Source organism: Gavialis gangeticus, unplaced genomic scaffold (assembly GCF_001723915.1).
Source record: "Gavialis gangeticus isolate Ggan-Ray unplaced genomic scaffold, GavGan_comp1, whole genome shotgun sequence".
NCBI classification, from domain to species: Eukaryota; Metazoa; Chordata; order Crocodylia; family Gavialidae; genus Gavialis; species Gavialis gangeticus.
The window spans coordinates 23,280,122-23,291,167 of record NW_017729024.1 but is presented as its reverse complement, the minus strand read 5'-3'; the positions used below and the strand labels follow the sequence as shown (position 1 = coordinate 23,291,167).

Here is an 11,046-nt window from a genome sequence, read left to right as displayed (position 1 = left end):
GCAGCTCTGCTGTTCCCTGCAGTGTTGGGTTGCACCCACTGAGCTGCAGAGGCCCTGCAGGAGGGCAGCAGAGCAGGAGCCTGAGCCTCAGCCTGTGGCGGAGGGGCATGAGGGGCACAAGAGGCACCAACAGGGCTGGGGGGTAGGAGTGAGGGACATCAGCAGGGCTGGGGGTGGAGTGAGGTGGGGAGGGGCTTTCGTTTTAATCACAGATTTGGGGGGCTTTATAAAATAATTTGCAACTTTTTAAAAGCGGAAAATAAGGATCCCTGCTTATTAGCCATATGATTGAATGCTGGGTGATGTACACATTTTAAAAAACAGAGCCAAGAGAAAAGAAAATGAATACATTATTTCACATATGAATGAAAGAAATGGAACAGACTTTGGCCTCAATCTGCTATTAATAAAAGCATCAGATTAATATAGGTGCCCTGAAAAAAAAAGTCCTATAACTTGATTAAATTGCATTTAAATTTTGCCTGTTTTGTGCAAAGCCTGTCAAACACACATAATTTAAACAGGTTACATATAAAGCATTGATTCAGAAAGTAATTGGTTTCACAGTTGGAAATTTACAGTAAATAAATATTTTAAAATTATAATTTCTAGTTAAAAATAGTAAATATCTTCTACATAAAGTTCTGATAATTCTAAGTTTGCACACTCCAGTTCATAACTTTATCATAGTCCTGAATTCGTTGTTTTATGTGAGAAAGTTTATTCTTTAGGTATTCACAGCGTTCTTTTTTCTCCAGAAAGGAAGGATCCTGTAAGAAATATGTAAGCAATTCTATAATTTATACAATGTACCATTCAGTTTTCTTTAAGAACAATCATTCATTAGTATTTGCAGCCCTCAGTCAACTGCAATCATATACGGATCCTTGCCCTCAAAGAACATATTTTTCCTCGGGCATAATTTCTTATCCCCATTCTTCTTCCCTTTGTGGCCTTAAGTGAGACTATGTGATTTCAGCATACATGTTAACCATTTAATAAAAAAAGTAGTTTTAATATTATTTGAATATGTTATGTTCAGCAATCCTGTTCAGACTCTCTCTGTGTGCACATGTGTTTTGGTATAGTTTACTTGATAATAAGAATAAAAACTATGTACAAACTCAAATGAAAAACAGTGAAAAAAAGCACTAAAATGTTCACTATGAACCAAATAAAAAAGAAATTTATGAATAAAGAGATTCGTTATACCCAAGATTTTAATGGGATACAAACAATTATCCTCATTCAAAACTGGCCTACCATAACTGTTATCAAGTAAAAGATTCCAGCAATGCAAGAATGCTATATATTCTGCTCCTCCACCAAATATTTTCTGAGTCAAAAGAAAATTTGAGAATGTGCCCCAGGTAGTTCTGCCACTGACAAAACTCTTGTTTTTTTCTTATACAGGTAAATAGAAATGTACTGGCTCCAAGAATTAACTGAATGATGTTGGGCACCCTCTGAAGGCAAATGCTCATAGATGGGACCTACTGACAAACTGATACATATTTTATTTTAAGAAATTCAACTATTTCCTTTCAAGGCTGATTTACAGATCTAATCTTATTGGAAGAAGTGACCATCATTGAAGATTGGGATAGGTTGAGTACTAATTTTACCCACTTGTTTTAATATCCAGAGTTTTAAATGACAAATACATATCTCTCTAACAGTTGTGGATATGCAAGAAGGCTGGGCATACCTCTAGCCAACAGGTTGTGCTTACTTTTGACTTGTATCCTCTCAACTAACCTTCGATTAGTACTGCAAGCTAGCATTAAGATGTAAAGCTGATCATACTCACATTCTTTTTTCTATTATACTCCTGTAGAACTTTTGAAATCCTTTCCTGTTCCTATTAAAAAAAAAAGGATGGGGGGAGGTTAAGAGTTGATAAGACTCACGTTTGCTTAGTATTCTTCTGTTCATGCTTCTGTCATAGGTTAGAAGTAATTTGATATGGTTAAAATTACTGTTAGTTTTTGTTTTAACCATAAACTGTAATTTGTTGAATTGTCGAGCATGTCACAATAAAATGTTATTAAAAACTAAAATTTAGTAATTTATTTGAATTGTTTTCAAGTTTGGTAAGAAATGATGGAATAGTAAAATGAGTGGAAGTTATTCATGATTAAGTTTTACAGAACTGATGACTTAAATACAAAGACAATTTTGGGGGAACATTAAGTCCATCATGCATGCCTGGTCATCTTATTGTAAGATATTTCTCCACACAGAAACAGTTTCCAATTGGCTAACACTGTCCCTGGACTTCTTTTTAAACCTTATTATTAATTAATATAGCTCATAAGAGATTTAATATTCAAAACATACCCAAACCCCAAAATATAGATAAAGACAGATATTAACTTATCAACAGTACTACCACAAACCAATTCAATGTCCACAGAAGTTGTGTGTTCCCTTCCTTTCCTCCCCCAGGCTAAGTACAGACGATTAAAAAGCCCAAGGCTGACTCTTTGCAAGTTACTCTAAACTCCATAAATTGAACTGATATGCAAGTGAACAGACATTCACTTTTGATTCCAGAAATGCAGCCACAGGCCTGCAATGGTTCAGGCCAGGAAGCACTAGAGCACAACTCCCTTCTCTGCTGGAGCAGACAGCTTGGGCCAGCCCACTCACCGTGTCCAAGGGCGGTGGGGAGGGGGCTTGTGGGGAAGGTGCAAAGCATCCTGGGCTGCTGTGAGACTGAGTTAAATTTAATTTGGAGGGGATCTGGAACATAAGCTCAATAAAACAACTGAACTTAAAATCAGTTAAGTCTGATACTACATTCATCAGTGCTTACCTTACACTGGTTTCAGCCATTTTGAAAGAGGCTTATGTGCATTGAACTTCTGTTGTGTTACAGATCTGAACAGGTGTCTGATCACTTTGTACCAGTTTATAGGTAATTTCTGTCCCTAGCCTCAGTCTCCAACAGTTTGTCAATGTTTCTGCTATTACCAAGCCCCTGTGTTCTTTCATCCCTGTGCAACAATTCGTCCCATCCTTTTCCCTAAGACTGCATAACACAAATTTCATTATCTTCTACCCACCTCTGCTTTTAATTTTTAAATTTATTCTAAATTTATTCTTAAGTGTTAACTCACAGAACTTGCAGTTCAACATTCAAATATGTTTCTCAAATGTTCTGGCTTGGACACAGAAGATAATTCTTTTTCAGAAAATCCCAAAACTTTCTGCCAGATTTCAAAGTAAGCATCTTTATACCTTCTCTCCTGCAGAATGCTGACTCAATAGGACACCTTTTCCATTACTAAAACTTCCCAAACTTTTTTAAAACAGTCAGTGATTTTAGGAGCGTTACTTCTCTTCCAGGCTTTGCAACTGTAATTCTTTCAGCCACTAGAAAACAAGGAATTAATTCCCTGTGACACTTGTGTTGCAGAGTTCTTAGGAAGGTTCAAAAGGAACACTAAGGGGTTATCTGATAATTGGCATCCTCTTATTTCCATTACTGCGTCTCTAACTTTATTCCACAACAGTTTAATTCTGGGACATATTCACCACATGTGATGGAATTCTCCCAACTGATTACATTCCCTCCATCATTTGCCTGCACCTATATCATAAACGCATTTAAGTGGGGTCAGATAACTTAAAATCCTATATCAAAGGTTTCTTTTATTGTTGTGCACATGGATGTGTGAGGAGGTGGTCTCCCATTGTTCCAGGTGGTCTCCCAATCTACAGCACCACTTTCTATTCCAATATCACTAGCCCACTTTGTGTTTTTTCACTATATAGCTATTTAAAATTGCTTTTATATAAAACACAGAAAATAGACTTGTATGTATCATATGCATGACCAATATTTTTCTCAAATTCTGTCTACTGAGGTTTACCTTTCTTTAGGAGTGTATTGAAAAGCATTCTACTTGCAGGTATTAGAAAAAAATAAATTGTAATGTCACCTGCAGTACAAATACTTCAAAAAAAAATCTAAATATATTTTCTTTAAATAACTATCCAATACATACCATAACAATGTTTCCAGATATTAAAGCTTCCTAATAAATTATCAGGATTAAATTCATTATTATTATTATTATTATTATTATTATAGATGCTATGAGCTTAATTTCTTATATGTGTTGACCCTGGTTTTCATTGTTATTTTCATAAAGGGGCAGTTATTAGAGGTGCACAGATACATTGGTCCAATACTAGATTAGTACCGATAAAAGAAAATTTGTTGCATCGGGTATCGGCCTGATGGGGCTGATAAATACCCATGCTGTGTGCAGCTGCAGCGCAGCACAAAGCAAAGCCGAGAATGTGGAGAGCTGCCTCCAGCTGTTAAGTCAGAAGGGGAGGGGGAAGGGAAGGGGTGTGGGAGAGGCAGATCAATGCCTCCATGGTGAGGGAGGGAGGGGCCAAGCGCTGCCCAAGGGGGTGGGGGCGCAGAATGGAGGCACGGCTCCTGTGGGGGGTGGCTCCCACCACTGCTTGCACCCTGGGAGGTCAAGGGGGTATGCCCCCCACATGTGTGTGAGGTGGGGCAGGGCAGGCTGCAGCCGGTGCTGCATGGCTCTTCTCAGCAGGGGCTGGGCTCGGAGCAGATACTAGCGGCACCGAGAGGGGCTGCAGCCACCCCAAATTTTGCTGCTGCTCTGCTCCCAGTGCCGCCACTGGACGCAGTCTCTGCTCTTCCCAGCGTGTGGGTGGAAGCAGGACATAGATCCAGGCTGCACCTGGCAGTGCAGGGCTAGGAGTGGAGCAGTGGCAAAATCTGGGGTGGCTGCAGCCCCTCCCAGTGCCACCAAGAAGAGATGCGCAGTGCTGGCTGCAGCCTGCCCCACACAGATCTTGGGGGCATACCCCTCCTGCCCTCCTGGAGTGCAAGCAGCGGTGGGAGCTGTCCTGTCCCCATGAGCTGTGCCTCCCTTCTGCGCCCCCATCCCCCCACGGATAGCACCTGCCCCTACCGCCTCCTTTCCTCACTGCAGGGGCATTGATCTGCGCCCCCACACCCCTTCCACCACAACAGACTTACCACCTGGAGGCAGCTGTATTGGAAATCAGATTGGTATCAGCTGATATTGTATTGGAAATCAGATTGGTATCAGCTGATATGCCTCCTTATATATCGGCTATTGGTATCAGCCCCCAAAATCTCTTATCGGTGCACCCCTAGCAATTATATATAGAATTTTGCCTGGAAATTTTTTTAGCCATGGTAATAGGTTGTTTGACTGCTGGACAACATGTTTGCTGCATCTTTACTCTGGCTTATTGTGATTGGTATTATCCAATACACCAAATTTCTAAGTTCGCTGGCTTGGTAGTAACATCAAATTTTTGGAACCATCAATCTCCCCTTTTGCTGTGCTCTTTGCAGGATGGAATTTTTTAATCTAGGCTCCTTATTTCCCTAAATACATTTATTTATCATAGCCTGCCATGCAACTAAGAGATTTGTTGGTACTATAAGTAGTTTGGAACAGAAAATTAATCAAAGCTGAAATATTCATTTTGACTGCTGTGAATCTACTTAACTATGACATTTCATATTTTGACCCAATTTGATTCTTTAAATCAAAGGAATTTAATTAAAACTGTACAAGTGCTGCCATTTTTTTAAGTAATATTCACCTCTAAGTGTTTTAATGTAGTTACCCATATATCTATATATAGATGTCTATATACAGATATCTATATATCTTTGCTCCCTTTTGGATGCCTGGTCCAATAGCAATAATGTAGAAGCTCTGATTTTTCATAGTTCATTTAAAATCCTGAAATGTTGTCATATTTTATTATTTCTTTCTGTTGTTCAGATACTGCATTAATTGGTTTTGTAAAGTATAACCTAACATCATCTGCATATAATGCTAATTTATGCTCTTTTTGTACTATGTTTATTCCCTGCATGTTCAGATTATTTCTGACTGTTTGAACAAATGGTTTCATAGCAAAAAGGAGGGATGATAATGGGCATTCTTGATATACACTTCTTAAAAGGGGATTTTTTTCTAATAAGCATCCATTTACTCTTATGGCTACATATGGATTAAAGTACAGAGCTGATATCCAGGTTTGAAACTCTGGTCCTAGTCCAAAAGCATCTAAAGATTTTTCAAAACTGACAAATGGTTCCACCAACAGCTTTTTCCGCAACCAGTGATAAAAGGAAGTGGGGTTCATTAGTCTCTTCTGTTCTTTGTTTTCTACATCACAACTCTGAGTTGCTTTATAAACAACTTGGAGTTTCTTTTCTTTCTATTTAGGTACTTACAAGCATGTTTCCAGAGTGATGAGGCAACTTTCTCATCCATGTATCTAGTTCATCAAATTTTTTTAAGACAGCTTGAACTTCAGCAGAGAGCTCTTTATACTCAGCAAACTGATCATTGAACACAGCTTTATAGCGCTCTCGCATCTCATCTGTCTGAATGGCTGGGTATTTCCTATAAAAAAAAAAAACCCCAAACAAAAAAATCTATTACTTGCACCAGAATGATAACTTTCCCAAAAATTGTGAATTTGATTTCCCAAGTAATTTTTGTTAATATTACACAGAACGTTCAGCATGTTATACATACGATTTTGAAATGCAGAGTTGATTACACAAATTAGTATTTCCTAAAATGTACCTTGTGAAACTATCTGCTGCTCTATCAGTTTGAAGAGGCTATTAATTTTGTATGAATTTTAACCGTATCTTAAATTTCCTTGGCCAGAAGTTATCAGTTCTGGCTTAATTTGCTATACTGGACACTGTAATGCATATAATGCTACAGGAAAATCATACCAACAATTGAATTTTCATTATACCGTTTTTACAAGATTTAACCATGATAAGAAGGTGAATATAAGAGTTGATTTAAAAACCATGATTATTTCTTTAACATCAGAACTCTCTCTCTGAGTGCCTGAGGATATTTGTTTTCCTGTTTAGAAAGTCAAAAAAATAGTTTTGGATTACCTGGATTGAAATATAATTTGTCCTTTTTCTGTTTAAGAGGCAAAGGAAACTACATTTGAAACTGCTGTTTGTAAAAAAAATGGAATGGGAGTTTCATGTTAAAGGAAAAAAAATAACTTCAGAAATCTTCCCTGAAAAGAAGTCAAAGGACGTTACTGCTGGATCTCTCTGCTTGGAGAAAAGCAAGATCAGAATTTTAAAAAAATTACAATTCTCCAGGTTCTCTAGTAATTACTGACCAATAAATCAAAAAATAGGTAAAATGAGCAGAAAAAAATTACAAAACAACAAATATAACCAGGAACGTGCAGAGAAGTCAGAGATAAAGGAGGCAGCACTAGGTACAATCAGTGCAAGGAATATTTCTTTAACTTCTTAGAAATATTAAGAAAGTAATATATTTGCTCCCACGTGCTATGTTTATTGTTTACTATTTCAGACATCTGCATTAAGACATTATAGCAATCTTGTATCTAAAAGTATGTCAAAGTAGTAGAGAGACAAATCTACTCCACAGGTCACTTTTAAATTCAAGCAGAAAACTGACCCAACGTCATAAATAGTTAAATACTAGTAAAAGAATATTACTTTCCAGAGAGCCTACAAACAATAAAAGATTGTGCCTCAGTTTTCCTACTCCAGGATCCCATATCCAGTCATTAAGTGTCAAACCTCAAACTTTATTTTTGCCAATTACAGGTTCAGTCACACACTTTAAAGAAGGGCTATGTTACAGATTTGTCACCAGCTGGTTCAAGCTGCAAGTAGTGGAATTTCCTGTACTTTTGTTTTTGATTTTTCTGTATTTATGTCCTTCCCCATTTACTTGATAATTAGCTTAACTTTGGATTTAATACTGAACCAAACTTTCCATTTTAAATATTAATTTTTTCAACTATTCTGCATTTACATACAAGACAGACAGGGACCCAGTAGTTAACATTCATTTCAGTAAGAAGTCTGAGACCCACAGAGAATGAAGTATGATATAAAGGCTGAAATTGTTAGATGAGACACTGGGGGGTGAAATCCCACCCCACCCTGCTAAACTCAGTGGAGAAATTTAATGGAGAGTATTGTAAAGACACTTACGCTAAGTAGTCTGGCATCACTATAGGCTTAGGAATGTGGCCTGCTGGTATGTGGCCATTGAGTAGCTCAGGTTTCACTTCCACTGATTTTAACTGCCTGTAACTGACTTCTTCTTGTGGTCTGTCATCATTTTCATACTAAGTTTTAAAAGTAAACAGTTAGTCAATTTTACCTCATATACAATACGCGTGTGCACATATACAAAACACATTTTAGGGAAGAGTTAAATGTTGCAGGTATTAAAACAGCATTCCAAACTCCTCCCAAATCTCATCTCTCTTACAAGCATTACTATAAATGAAAAGAAAAGCTGAAAACTAAGTATGTTAGTGACACTTCTCACAGAACCATCACCTTACATCTGGTTCAGTACCAAGGCTAACTTCTTGATATACTTTCTGTGGGAATTTGGAAATACTTGTCTGGGGAAAGTAATTTAAAGGAACCTGCCTCAGGTATGTTGACAGTCTTTAATTTTGATTGTGCAACAGAATGCTAGAAAAAAAGGAAGTTCAAAGCAACCAGCATCATCTCTCTCAGTCATCAACAATCTTTCCCTAGAGCTAATAAGGTATGCCAGAGATCACACTGAGGGTCCTGCTGGAGCATTTAAGAAACTTGACTAAGTGTTGCAGTACGCAACTGGGAAAATGACCGTTTCTGAGAAGGATTAGCATAGTATGAAGTCCTCAGGGTCTTTGGCAGTGGTTCTCAACCTTTTTAAACTTAATCTTCAGTTAGATTCAAGGCACTCCTTGGGAAATGCCAGCTCTTAGTTTTCATTCATTTCTGACTACAAAAAAAAACAAATAGAGCAATTCTTTTATTATAAAAATATCACAACAGGTCAGGATGTTTTTAATGCTGGATTCATATTTGAAATCCCTGGTTTGCCTTGTTAATCATGTTTTTACACTCAACAGTGCTAACATTGCATGGCAACTCACAGCACCTTTGAAAGGACATGGCACCCTGACTGAGAATCACTGCTGTATGGGAACAGATCAAAACCTTCATGAGAAGTGTTGTACTAAGTGATCTGGGAAGCATCAATCCCATCTGTACTGAAATCCCAGTACAAGACACACTAAGGGTACTAGCATCTTTCTGCAATAGAAACACTATATTTTGGACATACACATTGTTCTGGATGAACTAAAATATCCTGGCTTCTGCTAATATAGAGTGAGGCATATGAACCCTGAATATCTCATAACTGACACTGTGGGGTTTGTGCTGCCCCACAAAGATCTATAGGGGCAACTGGGTTAGATCACTGAGCACATACATATCCAGAATCACTGCTCCCCAATCTATTTTGAGCATGAAAACAGAAAATCCTAAGAGGGACTCAATACAGACAGACTGGGGAGCAACTAAGCTTCTCTCACCTCTTCAACAATTTATTCAGAGGCTCTGCCTTATCTGCAGAGACAGCACTTGGTACTTTTGACTTCAAGTGCAGAGATCTGGAGCTCCTGTCTTTGCTAGTGACAATGCAAAGCGGTTTATGGCAAAGCTGCCCTGATCTTATTATCAAGCAGAGGAAGGGTTTGAGTGGTGATGCCAGGCAGTGTTGGCACCAAATCCCAATCCTCAGCATTTTTGGTCAATTCAGGCTTCAGCTTGAAAGGTTTACCTGAAATATGTTCTGGGTTGCCTCAGAGAGGGTTTAGAGGCGCTTCTAATGCTTGTCATATTACATATGCAGATATATCATACAGATATCAAGATAGGCAACACCTAACCCGGTCATCTTAGACAATATCCAAATTCCACAACGTGGCCAAGATTTGAAAACAATGAATTACCTTCCTCCTTTATTAAGCATTTTAACTAACCCGTTCTTCCACTTCCACCTACAAAAAAGAAAAAAAGGCAGGGGGGAGGAGAACAGACTTCTCAAGGGAAACACCAAAGTAAACTAATGGAAGTGCTGAGCCTAAAACAAATTTGGAGAAGCAGTAGAGCTGGTGCTACGCACAAATACTCTAAAGTGTTTTCTCAATGCAGATACTGACATGCCCAGATAAAAAAAGGCAGGAGAGCACCTGGACGAAATTGAGACAGAGATCGTAAACAAAGGGTCCTGAAAACAGGTGCAACTGGAAGGCAAAGATAAAACTGAGAAAGGCCAAGTCATTGGGACCTAGAAGAAAGGTGCAGTAAAGGATGATGTGCTACCAGTTTTTTGGGGGAGCTCCTTTACTTAACATAGTCAAGAAAGCACTGGCTAGAGTACTCACAGGGCAGCATCTATAAAATCTCAACCAAACTGTCCCTGCAAGTATCTCTCATTGCTGCTTCCCTCAATGACCAAAATAGGAGCTTTCCATCAGTCTTGAGCATAGAACCTAGGCCATAAATAGATGACGCATTTGTTCCAGGAGAAAACATTTTGTGCCACAACCCAACAGACATAAGTTTCCTGTCCTATTTGAATTCTTGCCAAAGTATGCAGAATAAAATACACTATCAATGTGTGTAAATGACTATGCCACTCCTGTTTTGATCAAGGTCAAACCCCAGCATAATTTGGCCAACATCAAATGCGACATCTATTTACAGCTGTTCAAAATGCGACTCCTGTATGGACTACTGCAAATTTACTTTTTCTGGCCAGTCCCTACTCAACCTATTCCCAGGTAATCAAGTCAATCAGAAACTTTAAGAGTCATGAAATACCCCAGGGCTTGGTCCTGGAGCCTACACTGTTCAACATCTTCATCAGTGACTTGGACAAGGGGGGTGAAAAACATGTTGTCCAAGTCTGCCGATGACACCAAGATGTGGGGAGAGGTAGGCACGCTTGAAGGGAGAGACAGGCTGCAATTAGATTTAGACAGACTACAGAAGTGGGTGGATGGTAACAGGATGGGGTTCAATGTAGATAAATGCAGGGTGCTGCACCTGGGGAGAAGGAATCCACAGCATACATACAAGCTGGGCAGCTCCCCCCTTGTGAGCACAGAGGCGGAAAGGGATCTTGGAGT

At 38.7% G+C, this 11,046-nt stretch overlaps 1 protein-coding gene across 1 annotated transcript in view; it reads right to left on the bottom strand.

Annotated features, from left to right (window-relative positions):
* Nucleotides 1-210: 210 nt before the first annotated feature.
* MARVELD2 (MARVEL domain containing 2) overlaps nucleotides 211-11,046 on the bottom strand; it is a gene marked incomplete at its 5' end in the record, with an annotated part of 22,452 nt that continues 11,616 nt past the window's right edge. The window contains 4 exons of the mRNA XM_019518188.1: nucleotides 211-770; nucleotides 1,811-1,861; nucleotides 6,272-6,443; nucleotides 8,054-8,190. Of these exons, the coding sequence (XP_019373733.1) occupies nucleotides 654-770; nucleotides 1,811-1,861; nucleotides 6,272-6,443; nucleotides 8,054-8,190 (477 nt within the window). The remainder of the gene's footprint in view (nucleotides 771-1,810; nucleotides 1,862-6,271; nucleotides 6,444-8,053; nucleotides 8,191-11,046) is intronic.